Genomic DNA, 22951 nt, shown 5'->3' with positions numbered 1-22951 from the left:
AGGGACTGGTCTTAGCTTGAGAGTCAGTGAGGGATGGTCTTTCTCCCTGTCTTCTCATCTATAATAATAAAGGCATAAGATGCTAATTAGAACGGACATCCTTCTGGATGGCCCACAAGGGCTGAGCCCTTTGCATGAATTTCGTGCATCAGGCCTCTAGCATAAGCATAAAAAATCAAGCAGGTGGAACTGCTCTGCAGAGAGGGACTTTTCTGGGAAATTTGCAAATTCTAAAGCTCTCTTTCCTTGGCAAACACATATAGTCCATCTCCTGGGAGGGGACACTCACACTCTTGTTGCACTTTAAGAACTACAGGTATATGAAACAATACTAAAAATCTCTAATAACCGGGGAAATGCACAAAACCACAGTGACATCTCACCTCACACCTGTTAGAATGGCTGCTATCAAAAGACAAAAGGTAAGGTTTGGTGAGGATGTGGGGAAATGGAACCACGTGCACTGTTGGTAGGAATGTACATTGGTACTGCCACTGTGGGAAACAGTACAGGGGTTCCCCAAAACTTAAAAATAGAACTGCCATACAATCCAGCTATTCCAGTTCTGGGTGGGGATGAAGAGGAAATTAAAACAGTGTCTTGAGGAAGTAACTGAGCTCCCAAGTTGACTGCAGCATTATTCACAATAGTCAAGATATGGAATCAACCCAAGTGTTCGTCAGTGGGTGAATGGAGCCCAGCTGGCGAGGCTCAGTGGTTGAACATTGACCTATGAACCAAAAGGTCATGATTCAATTCCCGGGTCAGGGCACATGCCCAGGTTGCGGGCTCCATCCCCAGAGTGGGACTTGCAGGAGGCAGCCGATCAGTGATTCTCGTCATTGATGTTTCTATCTCTCCCTCTCCCTCTCCCTCTCCTTTTCTGAAATCAATAAAAAAATATATTTTTAAAAATCTGAAAGTTTAAAAAAAGGATGAATTGATAAAGAAGATGTGATACATACATACATGCGCACACACACCCACACACACACAATGGAATATTAGCCTTTTAAAAAGAAGGAGATTCTGTCATTTGTGTCAACATGGATGAGCCTGGAGAACATCATGTTAAGTGAAACAAGCCAGGCACAGAAAGGCATGCTGCATAGTTTCACTTATAGGTGGAATCCAGAAATGCCGAGCTCATAGAGTAGTGGGGGCTGCCAGGGGCTGGGCGGTGGGGGCAGTGGGAGCCATTGGTCGAGGGACAGTCACGCAGGATGAGTGGTTCTGGAGCCCCACGGCACATGGTGACTGTAGTGAATACTGCTGTGTTGTCTATTCTAGTCTCCCTCATGCTTTCTGTGGTTTCAGTTACCAAGAGTCAACTGTGGTCCGAAAACATTAAATTGAAAATTGCAGAAATACACGGTTCATAAGTTTTCAATTGCATGCCATTCTGAGTATGTGTGATGAAGTCATCCGCCTTGGTCATCAGACCAACTGTCGCAGTGCACCAGTGCTCATGCTCAAGTCACCCTTATTTTACTTACTGATGGCCTCGAAGTGCAAGAGTGGCGATCCTAGCATTCACACATGTCAAAGAGAAGCTGTAAAGAGCTTCCTTTAAGTGAAAGGGCATCTATGTATAGGAACAAGCAGTATATGTAGGCTTTAGTACTAGCCAGTTTCGGGCATCCACTGGTCTGGGAAGCTATCTGTGCTTGATATGCTAGATCTTAAATGTCATACACACACGCACACACACACACACACGGTAACTGTGAAGTGATGAATATGTAAATTAGATTAACTGTGGGATCACTTCACAATGTATACATATATCAAACCATTACATTTTACATCTTAAATATGCACAATGCTTATTTGTTAATTATACTCCAATGAAACTGGGAGAAAAAGTAATAATAGATGTTTATAGTGTGCTCATCCTCTCTGGTGGATCAGAGGGTTTCAGGGCCATACTGGGAATCTTCCACAAGGTCTCCCATGATGCCCAGCGACCTTGCCTTCAACTCTGACTTCACCACGTGGCTTACTAGCCTCTTACAAGCCCACTGCTTTTAAAAAAAGGTAGTTTTTGCCTAGCCCATGGCTCAGTGGTTAAACATCAACCTGTGAACCAGGAGGTCACGATTTGATTCCTGGTCAGGGCATATGCCCGAGTTGTGGGCTCGATCGCCAGTGTGGGGCATGCAGGAGGCAGCCAATCAATGATTCTCTCTCATCATTGATGTTTCAATCTCTCCCTCTCCCTCTCTGAAATCAATAAAATAATATATTTTTTAAAGTTTGTTGTTTAGAACTCAAAATTTTTTTTCTCTAGCAGAAAATTATTCATGTTTTTTTCCATGAACTTAAAAATAATTAACATGTTTTGGGGAGACAAAAAAAAGTATTAAGAAAAGATGAAAATCACCCATAAAAACATCTAGGAAAAAAACCCTATAAACATTTTAGTGTCTTTAAATCTTTATATTTTCGCATAGTTGAGATGTTTATACAATTTTATTCTTTTTACTCAACATTATAAACATTTGCCATATTGCAACATTCCATGACATAACTTTTAATGACTGAATAGTATTCATCAAAATGAATGAACCAAAATGTACTCATCCACCCACTGGTTAACATGTAGGTTGCAAGAACTCAATCCCGATTCTTACCCAGCCACCATTACACAAATAATCATGCAGTTTAAAAGAATGATCCGTATTTCAACAGAAGAACAGTATGAAGGGAGCATGTGCACGAGGAGCCAAATATAGTCTGGGGTCTCAGGGAGACTTCTCTGAGGAAGTCATGTCTAAGTGGCTCTGAAAGACCCTGGGACATGGGAGGAGTGGAAAGAGCATTCCCTGAAGAGGGCGCCATTTTCGTGCTGAAAGTCTGGGTTGGGGAGAAGTGTGTGTGTGGGGTCAGGGGAGGGGGAGAGTGGCAGGAGGTGACGCTTGTCAGGTAGGCAGGAGGCAAATCATAAAAAGCCGTAGAGGATAAGTTTAAGATTTTAGTCTTTATCTTAAAAAAAAAAAAAAAAAAGCCCCTGTAGAGTTCCAGGTAAGGGGCAACATCACCAGGATTTCATTGTACAGACATTGCTTGGACTCTGGTATGGAAAACAGGTGGGCGAGGGGGGCGATGCAGGTGTCAGGAGACCTGTCAGCTCGGGAGGGAGAGGGGATAAGGAGGCAGCACAGAGACAGACCGTGGGCTGATTTGGAGATGTGGGAGGGAGAAACAGCGAGCTGGTGATTGAATGAAGGAGGGAGGAAGATGTCGAGAACCCCTCTCTTTCCTGGCGGGGGCAGTGGATGGATGATGGGGCCACAGGAGGAGGGGCAGGTCCAGGGAGTGCAGTTTGGGGACACGTTGAGGCTCAGCTCAGTGCCTCTGAACCATCCAATGAAGATGTCAAGGAACAGTTGTATTTTGGGATCTGAGTCTATAACCGGACAATCAAGGGGTACGCCCTGCCTGTCACTACTTGAGCCAATTAAGCAGAGAGAGAGTGGAATCATGTATGAGTGTTTATTCCAATACTGCTGGCAATATGAGAGCAGCAGGTCACCCACAAAAATCTCCTCTGTCTCCCCTCCCCCATCCCACCCCCCATAAGCCAGCTGCTTATATTGAGTAGAAGGACAAAGATTACACAGGGAAGTAGGCAAAATGATATGCCAAATGGGCAGTTTACAGGTAATATAGGCTGGAGATTTGCAAAGGCCTGCGGGTAAGCAAAGGCTGGGGGTCTTCAAAGGGCTGGAGGCTCTGGTTTCTGCAACAAAGCTGTTCATCTGTCCATGACAATAGGCTGCATCTCCAGGCGAGCTCCCAGGTCCCCGGTACAACTCCCAGCCAGGTTAGAATGTGCCTTCAATCATCAGAACAAAACCATCACGGTTAACAGAGCGTGCTTAATATTTCTCACAGTTCCGGCTGGTCCCCAGCATTCTGTTTCTGCCCCATCAAGTCCAGAAGAAATCTCTCTGCTGGAGATCACATTTAAGACTTATTGGCATCTGGGAGAACCAAGATGGCGGCATAGGTTAACGCCGGAGTTTGCTGCTTTGAACAACTACTTCAAAAGTGAAACCAAAAAACGGAAGGGACATCACCCAGAACCACAGGAACGCTGGCTGAGTGGAAGTCCTACAACTAGGAGGAAAGAGAAACGCATACGGACACTCAGAGGAGGCGCAGTGCTGAAGTCAAATTCTGAGGTGCGGAGTGCGCGGAGCGGGCTGGCGGCGGAGGGCGCGGTTGGCGTTTTCAATCGGAAGGGAGTCGCAGACTCTGAGCTCCAGATACAGGCGAGTCTTTAGGGACCCAGACTCAAACGGGAGAAGTGGGACTGTCTGGCTTCGGTCAGAGCGAGTGCAGCTTTCTCTCCGAGGTTTGCAGAGGGTGCTGGGACTCAGAGAGGCAGAGCCCCTGGGGACAGGACTGAGAGCCGCCATAACTGCTCTCTCCGGCCCACCCTGTTGATCCTGTGCGACCCGCCCCGCCCAAGCCCTGCACAGAGGCTTTTGCCGGATAGCCTCAGGCAAAGGCTAGATTAGCACCTCCCTAGAGGACAGAAGTTCTCTCACTGCTGACACAGCTGATTCTCATAGCCACTTGGCCTGGAGGTCAAACCCTCCCTGGAATTAGCTACAACAATCAAGGCTTAACTACAAGACTGCGCACAAAGACCACTAGGGGGTGCACCAAGGAAGCATAACAAAATGCGGAGACAAAGAAACAGGACAAAATTGTCAATGGAAGATATAGAGTTCAGAACCACACTTTTAAGGTCTCTCAAGAACTGTTTAGAAGCCGCCGATAAACTTAATGAGATCTACAAGAAAACTAATAAGACCCTCGATCTTATATTGGGGAACCAACTAGAAATTAAGCATACACGGACTGAAATAACGAATATTATACAGACTCCCGACAGCAGACCAGAGGAGTGCAAGAATCAAGTCAATGATTTGAAATGCGAGGAAGCAAAAAACACCCAACCGGAAAAGCAAAATGAAAAAAGAATCCAAAAATGCGAGCATAGTGTAAGGAGCCTCTGGGACAGCTTCAAGCGTACCAACATCAGAATTATAGGGGTGCCAGAAGATGAGAGAGAGCAAGATATTGAAAACCTATTTGAAGAAATAATGACAGAAAACTTCCCCCACCTGGTGAAAGAAATGGACTTACAGGTCCAAGAAGCGCGGAGAACCCCAAACAAAAGGAATCCAAAGAGGACCACACCAAGACACATCATAATTAAAATGCCAAGAGCAAAAGATAAAGAGAGAATCTTAAAAACAGCAAGAGAAAGAAACTCAGTTACCTACAAGGGAATACCCATACGACTGTCAGCTGATTTCTCAACAGAAACTTTGCAGGCCAGAAGGGAGTGGCAAGAAATATTCAAAGTGATGAATACCAAGAACCTACAACCAAGATTACTTTATCCAGCAAAGCTATCATTCAGAATTGAAGGTCAGATAAAGAGCTTCACAGATAAGGAAAAGCTAAAGGAGTTCATCACCACCAAACCAGGATTATATGAAATGCTGAAAGGTATCCTTTAAGAAGAGGAAGAGGAAGAAAAAGGTAAAGATACAAATTATGAACAACAAATATGCATCTATCAACAAGTGAATCTAAGAATCAAGTGAATAAATAATCTGATGAACAGAATGAACTGTTGATTATAATAGAATCAGGGACATAGAAAGGGAATGGACTGACTATTCCTGGGGGGGAAAGGGGTGTGGGAGATGCGGGAAGAGACTGGACAAAAATCGTGCACCTATGGATGAGGACAGTGGGTGGGGAGTGAGGGCGGAGGGTGGGGCGGGAACTGGGAGGAGGGGAGTTATGGGGGGAAAAAAAAGAGGAACAAATGTAATAATCTGAACAATAAAGATTTAATTAAAAAAAAAAAAAAGACTTATTGGCATCTGAATGGTATTTGAAGTCACGAGGTGTGATTGTCAAGTATGGTGTGGAGACAGCCTGGAGTAGAGCCCGCGATGGAAGCTGCGCTGCCCAGGTAGATCGCCTTCAGGACTGAAAGTCTTGTCCCTCTGCTGTTAGCTGGCACTGAGCTGTGACCCCTGTCCGGGTATTGCCCTTGGCTGAGGACAGCCACCTTGCCCAAGTCTTAACCTGCTGGGGAAGGGCACCCAGTCGGGGTTAAGGATGAGTACAAAGGGCCAGCCTAGCTGCAGAGGACCCGGGAGACGGCTGAGGGCTTTGCTGGGACTATGTTGCCGTTCAGGTTCTCTGCCTGACCAAGTCTGCTTCCTCTCCTTCCCACTTCATCCTGAGCGCTCTCCCTAGTAAACGCCTGCGTTCCAAGCTCTCAGCTTTGGCTTTTGGGGAACCTGTTCTGCAACCCAAACTTTCCACTCAATGGTGACTTATTTTACAACACAGACTGGACAGCTTTTGTTGAAGAGACAGCTGAATGGATCATGTAACAGGAAGAGAGCCTCGGGATGCCTTTTAAAGACAAAGTTCTAGACAAAATACAAAAACTCTCATCAAATTATTTCTTCCCCAGTGCATCCCCAGGCTTCCGTGGGAAGAGCTCTTTGTAAGTCATCCTGCTTGTGTGAGCTGATGTCAGTTTCACCCACAGGGCCTGCCTCCCTCACTTCGAGGCCCCGTCCTCAGCCCTTCCAGCTACTCAGAGGAGAAGTTGGGACTAGCCTTTCTGCCATGGCCTCTCTGCCTCGCCATTGTCCTTCCCCCTTTAAGCCCGAAGTCCGCAATGACCCATTTCCTTTTTAAGTGGTAAGAGAACCTCATGCTTTTCATCGCTCTCTGACTGCTGCTATTTGAAATTTAAATATAGAGCTCCTAGCAAGAGCCTGAGCATAGCTTCCCTTTCTGCTTGCCTCTGGGAGAGTCTGAGAACAGATTTCTAAAAGGCTTATATTTCTACCACACCATTAAATTTGGGATAACATTCTTAAACTGACAGCGTGATTTATAATGAGGCATTTAAAGTGCTTTTATCACCTCTTTCATTGGAGATATATCTATACATGGAGACAAAGCAAAACTCTTAGTGCTGAGACGTGATGGCACTGATCACAGAAGACCCGGCTCACTGACATGTATGTATGTAAAGTAATTATTTTCACACACAGCCTCCTCCTCTGAGTCCTTTGGAAAAAGACTCGCATTTGTTCACTTTCCTCCCACTTCCAGTTCTGACAGGCGTGTCTCAGGGAATGGGAATAAAATGTGAAAAAGTAAAGACAGGCTTAGCCTCTGATGGGCATGGGGAAAAGGAGAAGCAGGACAAGGACACGAATGTGATAATTATCTCTTTTCCATGGGAGGAGATCAAAAGAATTTGTTTTATTCTTCAGGCTGAGAGGTGGCTGTCGGTTCAGGGATGTTTTTTGACATTAAAAAGTCACCAGCCCAGCTGGCGTGGCTCCGTGGATGGAGCGTCGGCCTACGGACTGAAGGGTCACAGGTTCAATTCCGGTCAGGAGCACGTGCCCGGGTTGTGGGCTCCATCCCCAGTGGGGGGCGTGCAGGAGGCAGCGGATCAATGATGCCCTCTCATCATTGATGTTTCTCTCTCTCTCCCCCTCTCCCTCTCTGAAATCAATAAACATATATTTTTTTAAAAAATCACCAAAGGGGGAAAAAACAACACCCCACGTATGTGTCCCAAGTAGCTAGGGGGGAAAGTGTATGTAGAAAACAATGAAGGAAATCACAAGAAATAATAAAAATAATACAAAATGTAAGACAATTGTCTTATTGTCAGACTTAATTATAAGTATTTAAATTCCCATGTTAAAAAGGTTCCTTCAAATGACCTAGTCAAGAAATAAAGTGCGATTTTAAAAGGCTGGGAAGAACAAATAGGATCTGCAGAAGGAAGGGTTCGCAACTGTATTTTAGATAGAGAGGAACTCAAATCACAAAACACTAAATGGACAAATAGATTCTTTTACGTTCATTAAAGCAAAGCTCACAAAAAGATGCAAACTTGTGAGGCTAATATACCAAATAACATAGTTTTAATACAAGGAGAAATGTCACAACAGTAATGGCACATAACAACACCCCTTTCTAATTCCTTGACAGGTCAAGCAAGTAAAAACAAAATCAATGAGTGTACAGAAGATTTAAATAACTAACAAACTTGATTTTTTAATAGTTATGTATAAAAAACTATATTTATATAGAATATAATTTCTTTCCTTATGTTCAGAGAATTTTCACAGAAATAATTCATATCTTAGACCTCAAAGAAAATGCCATACACCCCCCAAAGCAGAGAATATACAGAAAACACTCTTGGACCACATGCAATAAAACTAGAAACGAGTCTTAAAAGAGAGAAACTAGCAATGAGAAAAATAACATTTAGAAATTAAAATGAAAAACAAACATTTTACTGAATGACTGGAGTCAGAGAAGCAGATCTTTAGTTATAAAATAACTGAGGAACTGTAATGAAAAAGCAAGTATTTCAGAAGTAAATTAAAATAAGAGCATTAATTTCTTTCATTACCAGACAGGGACAAGGCAAATCAATAAACTAGATATTTGTCTCAGGAAGTTCAAAAGAGAAAAATGAGATAAACTCCAGGAAATGAGGGAGAAGAAAATAATTTTTTTAAGTATAAATTGGTAAATTAGAAAACTTAAAAATGATTGCTGTAAGAGATGATTCTTTAAAATGCTTATCTAATAATTGAGTAAGAGTAGATATTTGTTTTACACTTAGAGATGTTGTTCTAAGCACTTTGCCTGTATTAACTCATGTAATCTTTATAACAACCCAATAGTACCCTCAATTTACAATGTGGAAATTGGGTCACAGAGAGGTTAAAAAACTACCCAAGGTCACAAATCTAGCAAGTGGCAGAAGGGGGAATCCCAGACAGTCTGGCTCCAAAGACTGTATCTTTAAGTCCCACACTACACTCAAAATTATTCAGGAAACTGGTTACAAATTCATAGAAACAATAAATAGCAATTAAAATTTTCAAGTGAAAACAATGCATCTAATTTTATGCTAAAAACACAGATTTAAAAAAATTCTTTGTAAGTAACTGATGGTGAAAGCCTCCTAGGATTATCAGATGAGGCTCAGAAGAACAAGTGTGTCTGTTTCATCCAGTCTGGGCCATGCACTTCCTTTAAGGGCGTATTATTAGGTCAAGAGTAAAGCCCGTGAACTTTGAACTGTGGGCACGGTGTTGTGGTGACAGGTATCTGTTGTTGGGACTACTCGGCACTCCTGTCCACTTTGGGAAATGCTCCCTTGCTTTCTTCCAAGAAATGCCTTTGTCCACTTCTGCGTGTGGCCTGGGATCAGGGCTCAAATCCCAGTTCCCGGTGTTTTGTGACCTTATGTGACCCGTGTGCTCAGGGCGCATTGTGAGGACAGCAGTTTATGTTGCGCACTGCTTTCCCCGAGCTAAATGCTTTTCCCACGTTGTCGCCTTCACACCTCCCACCAGCCCCTCCTGCAGGCACTACATTGTGCAAATGAGGGACGTGGTCCCAAAGAGCCTGGAGCGCTGCCCACCCTCTGCATGGGAGGTGATAAATACCCCCCCCCCCTTCCCGCAGGCAGGGCGAGCAGGGCAGGGCCTGAGCCCCTGTGCCTCACAGCATGGTTCTGGGAGATCTTCAGCGGCCGTGCTTTTCCCAATAAATGTGCTTTTCCAGTTTTCCTACAGGCGCGGGGATGGCCTATTACGGGGTGTATTACATTTTATGTGCGTGTGTGACCAGAATCCCTGCCACTTTCTCGAAACCATTTTGTCCCGCGCTGGTTGTGGCCATGCATGAGAAACAGCAGGTGGTGCCAGATGACAGATGGTGTGGGAGCCCGGTCCCCGGTGGGAGGGGGCGAGCGAGCGAGCGCGCAGGCAGGCGGCTGCCAGCAGCTCATCCCCTCGCTCCTGGCGGCGCCTGCTCGCAGAAGCTCCCGGATCCAGACACGCGCAAGGCGCTGTCCTTTCAGCACCACGAGCCCGGCCGAGGAGGGAGGACTCTTGGCCGTGCTCCTGCTCTCCAAATTGGCTTGAATCTGCTCGGACCCCCAAGAGTGCAGCACAGTAAGTAGGCATTTGTTTTTGCTCTAACCACTCCCCAACACCCTCCACCCCTCCGCCATCCCTTCACCCCCGCAACAACCCTATTTTGTCTCATGGTGTTCCACCGGCGGGATTGACAGGAGACGTTCAGTTGTGCTGGGCTTCTGGGGGTGGGGTGGGAGCCGGAGAGGAATACATGCGATGTGTTGATCTCGTTGGCAATCTTGCAATACCGGGCTTGCTAACTTTCCGTGGGAGCAAAAAATAAAATAAAAAATGGCCCTTTGCTATTGAGGAAATGGAGGCGTTCGTGGCTGAATAACAGGGTCAGGTTCAAACCGGTTCCTTTTTTGTTTTGTTTTAGGGACTTGTATCTTCTGTACAAGATACACGTTACATAAAAGGGCCCACTCCCCACAGAGACAGTGAAGATATGTGTTGTGCTGCAGGGAGATTGCTGAAGAAAAGCCAGTAGAATAAAAAGCAGCCAGGGCATAGGGAGAAATTTGCCATGCTGCAGGGTGGCCCGGAATAACAGGATTTAATTGTGCACTGTAAGCTTCTCCCTAGATCCGACGCCTGCCTTCGCTCTGGCGTCTGGGATACACTCTTAAGCTTGTATATGTTTTGTGTGTGTGCACCTGGGATGTTCGCAAATTTGAGGGCTGTCGAGCCCTGGGGGCAGATGGCGTATTTTGATGATTAAAGAAGTTGTCCTGGGAATTGTGTAAGGAAATCTAGCGGGAGATCAATGCCTGCTCTCTCCATTGAAAGCCGCCCGGTGGGCTGCTGAGAACAGCGCTATTCCTCTCCCTGCCTCGCCGCCCACCGTAACCAGAATCCCACTGCTCGCCTAGGTCCGGGAAGAAAGGCACAAGGATGGTGAAGCTGAACGGGACCCCGGGCGAGAAGGGCGCCAAGCCGCCCTCGGTGGAGGATGGCTTCCAGACCGTCCCTCTCATCACCCCCCTGGAGGTGAATCACCTGCAGCTGCCCGCTCCCGAAAAGGTAGGGCCGTCCCTTCTCTGCCAGCCCCTCCTCCCGGCTCAGGAAATAAAGCGGCAAAACATCCCACCCAGACCCTTTCCTTCTGCGTCAGCCAAACACGGCCCCTTTCTTGTCCAATATAGTCATTCCTCCCAAAGGCATGACGTCACCTGTGTGCTTTCAGATCTGTGGTGAGTGTGCCTTCATTTGTTTGGTTCACATGTCTTCCTTTTTAAGGGTTGATCCTGGCAGATGAACACTGATAATCAGCTTCTAAAAGGTGGCCGAGATTATTTTGGGGAGATGTTTCAGAAATTGACTGCTGCAGATTTGGGGACAGAGAATCGGATGTGGTCCAACCAGCATTTAGTTAGCACATGTGAAGGGCCTGTCCCTGTGCTGGGAACTGGTTTATGGAAAGACAGGCTACAAAATCCCTACCAATGTGTGCAGCACGGTAAAGGCTCTTGCCAAGCAGTGCAGACGGTGGGAGCCCAGGTGGAGACAACGCAATCCTGGGGGGGAGGGGGAGGAGGGGGGGGCAGGTGAGGTAAGCTGCAGAGGACATTTGAATTTGGCTTTTAAAGGTGAGTACAAACCTTCCAGGTAGCCCATGGGAGGGAAGGGCATTTAAGGCGAGGGGCACGCATGTGCAGAGCAGGGAGGGCTCTGGGAAGCAGCACGCCTGCTGCAGAGTCTTCGGGGGAGGCGTGGCTGGAAATGAGTGCTTGTGAGGGCACATCTCCTGACATGGGCGCAGTCCATGAGGGATGGAGGTGGGCATTTATACACAGGTGTGTGTGTGTGTGTGTGTGTGTGGCATGAGGGGGGAGGTATACCATGGGCACAGGTGGGAGAAACATTACTGTTTAAGAACCATCCAGGAGCACCTGGGGTTTTATCGGGAGAGCTTTTGCACACTGGACGAGATGGATTTGGAGGCAAATGATGGAGTTCCCTGGCTGAAGAGTGAACAATGGATCATTCCGTCTGTTTGATTGCCTCGTTGGCGTCTCCGGGAGGCATTGTGTGTCTTAACCAATTGGCTCTCTCCAGTGAACAGAGGAGCAGAGCTCCATGCAGGCCTGGCCCGTGGCGGGGGTTGAGTCATCCGTTTTGAAAGTGACAATGTGCGTGGGGGTGTCAGAGCCGAACTGAGAAAGGGACACAGCCTTTACAAATGGAATTCACCGGACGTGGAGTGGGGACAGTGTTGACTGGGCGCCTGGCACAGGGATAGCAGAGGCGCCCAGTGTTTGGCTGCAGAGTAGGATCACCTGGGAGCTTTGGCGCATCCTGAAATCTAGGCCACGCCCCGGACAATGGACTGAGAAGCTCTGGGGTTAGACCCGGGCATCAGAGTTCATTCCATCTTCCCAGGTGACCCTGTGTGCAGCCAAAGTTGAGCACCACTGATCTGGAGGCACACTCCCCCGGGGAGTCAGGGTTACGCACTCACATGTATGGGTAAGAAGGTGAGGATCAGGGAAGTCTGGTTAGTTACCAGCTCAGAGAAGGAGTATGGCGATGCTGGACTTTGAGCCCAGGAATAATTACAGTTGGAGAAAAGGGGCGATGTTCTCCTGAGGTTTTGTGAGGCTTCAGGAAAAACCTTTACCCTGCAGCCCACAGCCACAGCCTCAGATCTGCAAGGAGAAGGGACTGTGGTGTGGCCACCCCCCTCCCCCCCGACACACACCTGCAAGTCATCCAGAGCTATGTGGCCTCTGCCCCCCTTTTCTGCCTCACCCGCCCCATCCTCCCGCCTCCAAGGGCTTCTCTCCTTGAGGAGGAGACAGGCCCATTCACCCCTGAACGCCCAGTCCGGACGGACCCAAACTCTGCCCAAAGCCTGGAGGAGAAGTGCATTGTGGGCCTGCACGGGAAGGGCAGCCAGTGCACCCGAGAGCAGGTCCCTAAAGGAACACCTCCCACAGGCACATCCCGGACTCCTGGCGTTCATGACGAGGTCTTCCGAGGGGGCCTCAGTCTTCTCCTCTGTAAAATGGGGACGCTCACACCTGCCTCTCAATGGTCAGAACACAGTCAGAAGTGGCCTCGAATGTAAAGTGCTGGTACAAAACCGTAAGAGAATAGTAATGGCCATTGTCAAGTGCCTCCCAAACGCTGGATGCTGTCTGAGCCACACGTACACACACGCACAATTTTCTTTCACCTTTTTAATAGTTAAAAGGACCCCACAAAGAAGTTGCTACTTTAACCCAGTATTTAAAGATCATGGCGCTCAGGCACCAAGCGGTCAAATAACTTCCTAACGCACATAGCTGGTAAGCATCCCGGCAATGTCTGGAGAACCTAGAACCCAGGCACTGTTGTTCTAGAAGCTTCCACCTTGGCAGGAAGCAGGAGCCGGCTGGCCCGGGCACTTGCAGACGTGGGCTGGAGCGTGAGCTCAGCAGCCGACCCACAGTGCGGCCCGTGAGAGTGCGTCTCCTCGCGCAGGCCTCTGTGCTCTCCCCTGCGTGGGAATGGAGGCCACAGCTTTCTGTGCTAGGATTCAGATTTCATCACCTTCAGAGGAGCAAGCAAGCTCTTTCCCTGACATCGGGACACTTGTCTGCAAAGTGATTGCACTCCAGAAGCCAGAAGGGTCCCCCAAATGCTTCCTGACCAGCACAGGCTGCTCCCCCTTTTATTAGTCGCCTGGGCCGAGCTGAGCAGCGTCCTAAAGTGCCCGGCCTCCCCGTGTGTAACGTGGGGCTGACGACATTGGGACCCGCCCTCCCAGGGCTCAGGGCGGCAGAGGAGTCAGCTCTGTGGTGAGGTCCTAGGCAGGGGGCGCGTGTGAAGCCGGAATGGGGTCCGGAAGAAGCCTAGTGGACCCCATGTTCCATCACAGTTTTCTTTTTGGAGGTGAGGCGAGGTGGGCGCCGGCTCCTGGGGGCCCATGGGACTTCTAAAGGGGTTAAGGCAGGAGAGTAGTGGCTCGGACTTCCATCTGAGGAAGATTCCCCTGGCTGCTGCGGGCCACGGGAGGGACGGGACTCGGCTTGGTCCTCTGGTCTGTCTCCCTCTCTCCTTCCGAACCGCCCTCCTGGAGGCACCAGACCCACTTCCCAGAAAGGAGGCACTGGGTGTCCTGCAGCACCAGGACCAGGGAGGGAGGGAGGCGGCGGGGGGCGGCCGGGGGGCGGGCAGAGGTCAGCCGGAGGCCGCTGCCCTGTGCATGAGGGGGAAGGTGGTGGTGGGCACTGGCGGTGGTGGTGGAATGGGGAGGTGGGTGGATTTATGCAGACTTGGTCCTGGGTTGGCACGGAGACTTGCCCAGAGCCCAAGGGCCCTGGCTGTCCCTGTTCCCTGTAGCCCCAGTCCTGGCCCGCAGCGTGCAGCGTGCAGTGCTGGCTGAATGAGGCCCCCTGGGCCTTGGGCTGAAAGCTGAGCATAATTCCTCCAGTGGGCAGGCGAGGGACCAGGCGAGAACTTGAGCAGTGGGGTGGCTTTCTCCAGGCTCTGGGCGCCCGAGAGCCGGAACATCAATTTCAGGACCTGCCTTTGGTTTATCTAAATGACCACAGTAACCCAGATGTCCCCACAAACCCTCTTTGAGGTCACACCATTTCCCTCATTTCACAGATGCAGAAACAGACTCAGAGAGGTGACGCGCCACAAGGAACCAGCGTGGCCAGTCAGCACACAGGTGTGCTGGGAGCGAGAGCGGGCAGGGCGGCGGAAAGCAGCCCAGACAGCCCAGCCCCGCTTGGCAAAGCCCCAGGCGAGTCGTGCACTTGGCAAGCCCGCTGCCAGGCTCTGGGCAAGCGCTCCTCCTTCCCGCTGATTTCCAAGTCTTTCCACATCCTGGCTCACCTGCTCGTGGGGAAGGAGTGCAGACATTTCGAGATCGATTATTGGCGCTTGGCACACAATCGATTGGCACACTCCGTCTTGTGCGTGGCAGACCACGAGCGCTCTGTAGTCCTAGAGACCTGGGTCCAAACCCCAGCTAAGCTACTTACTCGCTGTGTGGCTTTAGGCACATAGCTTAGCATCTCTGGGCTTTGGGGGTTTTTCCCAACTGGAAAGTGAGCACAACACCTACCTAATGGGGTTGCTGCGAGGGAAAGCCGTGCAAAGGTCTGAGAAGTGTCATAGGGGTGCTCACTGGTGCCGTTTCCTTTCCTCACTGGGCTGAGAACATGCCTCCCAGTGGACAGCTTGGAAACCAGCTGTAAAGGTGACATGAGCTGAGAGGGGTGGGGTTTCAAGGGTCGGGGTTCAGGGGCAGGACATGTGGACGGGAAGGGGGCGCAAACGAGATACCACCCTTGTTACTGAGTCCTGCGTCCTTCCTTGGGTCTCCTGTGGCTTCCCCAGAGGCTGCTTTCCTCTGCCTGAGACACAAGATCAGAGAACCATCAGCCCCCCTCCCCTCGCCTCCCCCGCCCCCCTCCACCCCTCACCCCCCCTGAGGGCAACAGAAATGCCCGTCTCTGCCGCTTCCAGCTCACAGGGCCCCTGTTCTGCTCTTCAAAGACCCTTAAGAAATGGATTGTAAACCACCATGCATTGGGGGAAAGGCTCTGACTAGACGATTCTATCACACAGATATAAAATGACCACTGAGCATCTTTAAAAATCCTTATAACTTAAAAACATAATTTTCAACAAAATATAACTTTTTACCTATCAGATGGCAAAAACGATCGCTGCTGCTGGTGTTGCTAACGCTGGCGGGAGCAGGTCCCAGACTCCCTTGTTGGTTACGTAACCGGCTGCACTGCTCTCAGGGGCTGTTTGACATTGTTTATAAAACGATACGCTTCCCACTGGCAGGCAGTGGCCCCATGGGTATAGTTTTGCAAGTATGCAAAGGCCTTTATGTATTTTAAACATTGGGAACAACGGGAATGTTCCATGAGAGGGAACGGGTTAAATCAACTCGAAAATGAGGCAGGTTTGCGTGGGCCAACGCCCAGACACGGTGCTCAGTTAAAGCGACTTCGTAGAGTACAGTATGGAGGGGCCCATTCAGGGGATTCTTACAATTTATAACAGTTTCAAAAGCCATCGAGGAGGAGACGGTCTGGGCCGTGACCGGCACAGAGCGGGCGACCCCTTTAAAAACCTGACAGGAGCCAAAACCGGTTTGGCTCAGTGGATAGAGCGTCGGCCTGCGGACTGAAGGGTCCCGGGTTCGATTCCGGTCAGGGGCATGTGCCTGGGTTGCGGGCACATCCCCAGTGGGGGATGTGCAGGAGGCGGCTGATCGATGTTTCTCTCTCATCGATGTTTCTAACTCTCTATCCCTCTCCCTTCCTCTCTGTAAAAAATCAATAAAATATATTTAAAAAAAAAAAAAAAAAAAAAAAAAAAACCTGACAGGAAAGAGCAGGATAACTCCTGGTCGGAGGAGCAGACCCCGATCGGAGGCGAGTGACTGAGCGCCCTGAGGTTGAATTCCTCGTGAAAAATGGGACTAATACGATTTTATTTATTTATTTGATCCTCACCCGAGGATATTTTCCCATTGATTTTTAGGGAGAGTGGGAGAGAGAGGGAGAGGCAGAGAGAAACATGGATGTGAGAGAAACACATCCATTGGTTGCCTCCTGCACGAGCCCTGACCAGGGCCCAGGCCGGGAAGGAGCCTGTAACCGAGGTACGTACTCTTGACCGGAATCGAACCCGGGACCCTTTGGTCCACAGGCCGACGCTCTATCCACTGAGCCAGACTGGCTAGGGAATAATAATGATTTTAAAGGAGAGATGCGAGGGTCGGAGAAAATGCCGCAGGGTGAGTCAGGAGAATGAGCCGGGCCCTCGGCGTGCCTGGCACAGAGTAGGTGCTCAGCCCCGGCCTTTGTCTGCCCGGCTCTGAAATTCTCTTCCTGCCGCAGCGGTGGCCGGAGGTGCCGCTCCGTCTGTTTTTGGCCGTGCACGTTCAGCTCATGAAAATACAGCCCTGCTCCTTGTTAGCTCTTCTGCACTTTTATTTATGCTCCTGCCAATCCGGGGCTCGCCACGTGGGACCCTCTTCATTATTGATAATCCCGGGAAGCAGTATTTAAATTTTTATGATCTGTACTTTGCGCCATCTGAACCGCCATGTATTATGTGGCCTGGCCAGCGGAGGGGGTCCATCCAGATGAGGGTCCTCCCGGGATGAATAATTTATCCGGTTTTCACAATGCCGTCCCTTCACCATGATGGTAAATGATGTTCTCCGTGCCCGCCGCCCACGGGACAAGGGGACTGATACAGAAATAGGAGAAGGAAACACATTTATTTCTTTGCCCAGACCCACAATGATATTTGGAAAATCTGGAGGTTCATTTTTTCCAAATATCTCTAAAACCACCCCTTTGAGTACTAAGGCGAGTAGAGAGAATTTCTCCTGCGCTCTCTCCACTTTTGCCCCATTCCTGTTATTATTCAAGGAGCTCGGGGCTCTGTTTTGCTCCATTTTTTCCCACTGCTGAGAATAGAGCCTTTCTTCGCACATTGCGTTTCCTCTTCTCTTTCTCTGCTTATGCAAGCTGATTCCTCCAAGGTCCAATTAATAATGACTGGCTAGCATTTCAATGCTTTCCCTTCTTGGCATTAAAAAAAAGTGGGTGTTACCGCATCTCTTCGACAGAAGGGGGTTTCTGCTCTTCTCCCTGAGAACCGCGCAGCGAGCCGCAGGCCACGCCTCGCAGCGGTGGGTTCTGGTACCTTCATTGGGCTGGACTTGCCTGCTTCCTCATCTCCCCGGTGTTCGCTCCTCTCCCTGGATGCACATCTACAGCCCTTCCCTGCTCTGCACCCCTCAGCTCCTCACCGCCCTCCAGTTCAGCTCCAGGGCTTGGCCCGCCGTCCTGAGCTCTGCCGCCCTCACACGCCTGCCCGGGGCTCTGGCCACTCGGAACCACCTGCTTGTAGTTTCCCGGGCGCCGCCTCCAGTCTCTGAGTGTGTGCTGCTGCGTGCTGCCCACTCGGCGTTGAAAGCTCATGTCCCTGGGTTTGGGGAGGCAGGAAGGGAAATGAGGGAGCTGGCAGGGCCAACGTTCCTGGAGGGATGATGACGCTCTGAACAGGGTGGCAGAGGTGTGACTGCATAAATAGGTCGACTTGGGAGACATCTCTGAGGAAGCAGGAGCTGGCGATGGAATGGATTTGGGATGAAGGGAAGGCAAGGGTCATGGGAGACTCCTGGATATGTTTTGACATACATGATGGTGTGGCTAATGCTGCTACTTCCTGAGCTGGGGATGACCTGGGGAAGAAAATGTCGAGGGGCATTGAGCCGATCCAAGGGCCGATGTCCGGTGGGTCATCTGAGTGCTGGGTGAGGCCCTGGGGTGCTGTGCAGTGAGACCTATGAGGGTGCAGGCGGACTTGGAAGAGATGGAGTGTGAGCACTAAGAGGAGAGAGGGAGAGACATCGATCGGCTGCCTCCTGCGCGCCCCTGACTGTGGATTGAGCCTGCAACCGGGGCATGTGCCCTGATGGGAATTGAGTCAGTGACCTCTTGGTTCATAGGTCAGCACTCAGCCACTGAGCCACACCAGCTGGGCTGGGAGGAGCTTTTGATTGAAGATAGAAATGGTGCTGGAGAAGCAACCACAAATGTTTATTATGACAATTAGAACGATACTGCCTGTAGTGATTATTCATTGTCTCATTCCAATAGTAGTATATTTTTAGTTCTGTCTCCTGTTTCAACATGTCGGCTACAGCATTGGGCCTTTTAAGCTTAGGTGGAACAATGAAAACGGTTTTGAGCTTGTTGAGAAGCTTTGGGACAGATGTTTCTAAGAGAGGAAGAGGGAAGGACTAGGACACAGATGCTTGGTAGCGTCTGCTGTGATGTGCCGGCACTTGGCCTGTCTGCTGGCTAAGGATCTAGGAAGGAAGGGATCAAGCCAGGCGATCACTGAGATGGAATTGGCAACGTGGGAAACTGTATTCATTTTATTTTTTAAAATATATTTTTATTGATTTCAGAGAGGAAGGGAGAAGGGGAGAGAGAGAGAAACATCAATGATGACAGGGAATCACTGATTGGCTGCCTCCTGCACATCCCCCACTAGGGATCGAGCTCACAACCCAGGCATGTGCCCTTGACCGGAACCGAACCCAGGACCCTTCAGTCCCCAGTCTGACACACTCTATCCACTGAGCCAAACCAGCTAGGGCCTGTATTCATTTTCTATTGCTGTGTAACAAAATACCAAAAATTAAGTGGCCTGAAACAACACAAATGTATTATCTCACAGTTTCTGTAGGTCAGAAGTCCAGGCACCGACGCTGGGTTCTCTGCTCAGGGTCTCTTGGGTCTGAAACCAAGGTGTCAGGTGGGCTGCATTCTTACCTGGCACCTGGAGCCTCTCCAAGCCTGTTCAGGTTGTTGGCAGAATGCAGATACTTGTGGTTGCAGGACTGAAGTTCCCATGATCTTGAATGACCCATTGTTAGCTGAGCTCACTTTCAACTTCTAGAGGCTGCCCTCAGGTACTAGCGCATGTCCCACTCACAACATGCCAGCTTCCTCCTTCAAGGCCAGTCTGCTATGGTGAGTCGTGTATGTCATAACGTCATTAGAGGAGTGACTATCACATACACAGGTCCCACCCACACTTTTGAGGGAAGATATTATACAGTACATGCACACTGGGTGGGGGTGGGACCTGGAGGCCCATCTTAGAATGCTGCCTACCATAAGCTGCCCAGGCTTTGGCTCACAGGCACCCTGACTGGTTAAAGAGGGGTTATGTTATGATTATTGTCCGGATTTCACGGGTGAGGCCCTGAGGCCCAGGCAGCTTTTGCGTTCCCTGTAGCGCTGTGGCTCTCTGCATAGTCACAGGTCATCTGTCAGGCTTCGTTCTCCTCCACTCTGCCTGCACAGTGGGACAGCGTTCCCTCCGTACATGTCTACGCAGGTTGCAAAATATTCAGACTTTAAGAAAACAACATAGATCTAATAGACCTTTATGTTTTTGTTTGTGGAAGTCCCTAAATCAATTCAGAATTAATATGTGTGCCAGGGTTTAGCTGCAGGATGTTCACCATAGCTTGTTTGTATAACCCAAACTGTGGAAGCAATCTGAATGTTCAGCGATAGAGATTCTGTGCATACACTGAATATTATGCTACATTAAAAGGCAAAATATATTTGTCTACGTGGACTATGTTAGTGTAGTGTTGTGTGGTAAAAGCAGGTTATAATTCATAGAGTGCAAAGCCATCATAAAAAGGACCTATGTATTTGCCTAAATAGCAAGTATGCATAACAGCTGCATCTGTATGCATGTAAAACATCTGGAAAGGTGTGACCAAATCGTTGGCCATGGTGGTCTCTGCTGGAACGGGGAAGTGTGATGGGTAATTTGAATTTTCGGTTTCCTTGCGTGTGCGTGAGAGGGAGGCTGTCTGTTTGCTGCTCTTACGCACAGTGCCGTGATCCTAGCGAAGAGAGGAGAGGGAGGGTGTGGTGTGTTTGCAGTCTCCATGCGTGTTAACTCCGCTTGCACATTCCAGGTGATCGTGAAGACAAGAACGGAGTACCAGCCCGAACAGAAGAACAAAGGGAAGTTCCGGGTGCCGAAGATCGCCGAGTTTACGGTCAGTGTCTTGATGGTGTAGAGAGAGATAAAGGTAAGGCGGCTCCGGCGGCTCCGGCGGCTCAGAGCCCGCGCGAGTGCAGCAGGTCCTCCTGGAGACAGGAAGCGACAGGCTATTTCTGGACCATTTCTTGGGGCCACGCTGTCTGGGTCACCGAGTCTAATCAAACAACAGAAGCGCTGCCTCTTGAGGGTGGCTCACGCTCTCTCCTGCCCCGGAATGTTTGGATAATTTGGTAACTGATAAGTGTGTCTCCTTTCTTCTCTTTCCTCCTGTCCCCATCTCCCTGCCTGCCTGGCGCAAATCCAGGAAATGTATAAGGAAACGCAGGTTTTACTCAGTAGACGGTTGCAACAGAATCCAATAAAAACAAAGGGAAAGAAAAGCTGACTTTCCAGTGGAAAAAGAAGATGGTTGCCTTTCTGTTTCCTGGTGGAGGGGTCACGAGGAAAAGTGACCAACCTGTGTCATGGGGACGGGTTGCGTGGAGGAGCCGAGAAGCCTGCTCTGTGGAAGGAGGAGCCCCGGGAAGTTTTCTGGACTTTAGTGGCGAGGCGAGCTCGGCTTGTGCAAAGGCCCTGAGGCTGGAGAGAGTCTGGCCCCAACACTGAATCAGGAAAGGGGCAGTGAGGCTGGGCTCTAGGAGGGGCACAGGGAGCAGGTAGAGATGAGGCAGGAGGAGTGGGCAGAGGGCTGACAGTCCCAGGTCTAGCTCACGTATGGAGAGTTTGGGTTTAATGCTAGAAGCCCCTGAAAGATTTTAAACAGGAGTGAGACATGATTGAATTTGGGTTTTGACCAAAGCACTGGCTTTTATGTGGTTGATGGGCTTAGAGGGCAAGAAGGACTGTGGGGAGACTCAGGCTACTGCAAGGGTCCAAGTAAAAATCAACAGTGGCTCAGATAAGGATGGTAAGTGGATAGAGAGACGTGGGAAGACCTAACGAGAATGAGGAGGCAGTCAGCCACAGAGGCAGCAGGACAGGTGGTCCTGGGGGTGGACAGTGGAGCGGTCTGGCTGGGCTTGAGCCGTGTGGCCCCAAGCAGGGCGTAGCCTCCGTTACCAAATGGAGACAATAGGATTGCTGTGAGGATGACGCAGAGTACACGCAAAGCACTTGGCTCCGTGCATGGCAAGCGCACAGCTAACAGTAACTGTTTGTGTCAACGGGGACTGGGGCCTTCGATAGGCAAACAGCGCTGGGCAAGTTGTCTGGGAACTGGCGGGTGAACATGGATAAACATACTGGTCTGTTTCTGGTCCTCTCTGTCCTTGTGCCAGATCCGTGTTCCTGCAGCCGGTGCGCGAGCTGGAGGGATGTGGCATCTCCCCGAACCCCCTCTTTGAGAGCAGGGGGCTCTTATTGCTGGCTGCAGCTGCAGTGTCTGGCACACAGCCGGGGCCCAGGGAAGGCGGACTCGGCCTGAACCGCGGGCAGGTGCAGGCAGGGACCAGCAGGTAGCTGGCGGGGGAGGGGGGGGGGAGTATGGGGTGTCATACACACGCACCAGGCCTTGGAGAGAAGCCGACCTGTCTCCTGGCGGCAGGGGGCTTCAGAAATATGGGCAGAGTCACGTGGAAGACCGTGTTGGGACAGCTCGATCACCAATAGCTCTCTCTCCATCCTGTGCATAGGACCACACCCGTAGGATGGACTATTTTAACAATTTCCTAAGAATCACCTTTTTTAGAGGAGTTTATGATTAATCACAGGCTTATGAGGTATTTTCCTTATCTTATTATTTCCCTGTGCTTTCCACATTTCATATGAGCACATACTACTTCAATAATAATAAAAATTAGAGTGGTTTTTTAAAATTTGCTCTTTTTATCAAATAGTGTTACAAGTTCTTTTTAAAAAAATCTTTATTGTTGAAAGTATGACATAGGCCCTCCTTCTCCCCATGAACCTCTTCCATCCGCTCTCCCCCGCCCCCCAGGCCCTCACCACCCTATTATCTAAAACTACTTCTCATCCAGCAGTCATTTGAAATGGTGGTTGTGAAGACGTAATAATTCACACAAATACTCCACAGAGAAGATGGTGTGGAGAAGGCAGAGATCACAGTGTGTGTTCCCTGGGAGGAGCTCTGAAAAAACGCCAGCGGGCGGAGGAGAGGACAGGAGAGAAAGGAGTCAGATTGGACTCCGGCGGCTGTGCGGGGGGGGGGGGGGGGGGGGGGGGGGGGGGAGCGGGGGGGGGCGGGGGCGCGGCGCAGACCCTGGTTTTGTTTTCTCTTTGGCCACTTTGATGATGTGGCTCTTTTATCAACTGAGAGAAAAGGAGTGTCTGGGTCGGTCCGGGCCTACCCAAGCCATCCACGTAGCCTGACTCGGTCAGTCCTGGGGGTCAGGAGGAAGCAT

At 49.7% G+C, this 22951-nt stretch overlaps 1 protein-coding gene across 1 annotated transcript in view; it reads left to right on the top strand.

The window, feature by feature from the left end:
* The first annotated feature begins 9853 nt into the window (after positions 1-9853).
* Positions 9854-22951, top strand: part of NSG2 (neuronal vesicle trafficking associated 2) — a 32886-nt gene continuing 19788 nt past the window's right edge. The window contains exons 1-3 of the mRNA XM_036315107.1: positions 9854-10055; positions 10892-11042; positions 20503-20586. Of these exons, the coding sequence (XP_036171000.1) occupies positions 10914-11042; positions 20503-20586 (213 nt within the window). The 5' untranslated portion in view covers positions 9854-10055; positions 10892-10913. The remainder of the gene's footprint in view (positions 10056-10891; positions 11043-20502; positions 20587-22951) is intronic.

This window comes from Myotis myotis, unplaced genomic scaffold, assembly GCF_014108235.1.
Source record: "Myotis myotis isolate mMyoMyo1 unplaced genomic scaffold, mMyoMyo1.p scaffold_m19_p_6, whole genome shotgun sequence".
NCBI lineage: Eukaryota > Metazoa > Chordata > Mammalia > Chiroptera > Vespertilionidae > Myotis > Myotis myotis.
This window is presented reverse-complemented; position numbering and strand designations above follow the sequence as displayed.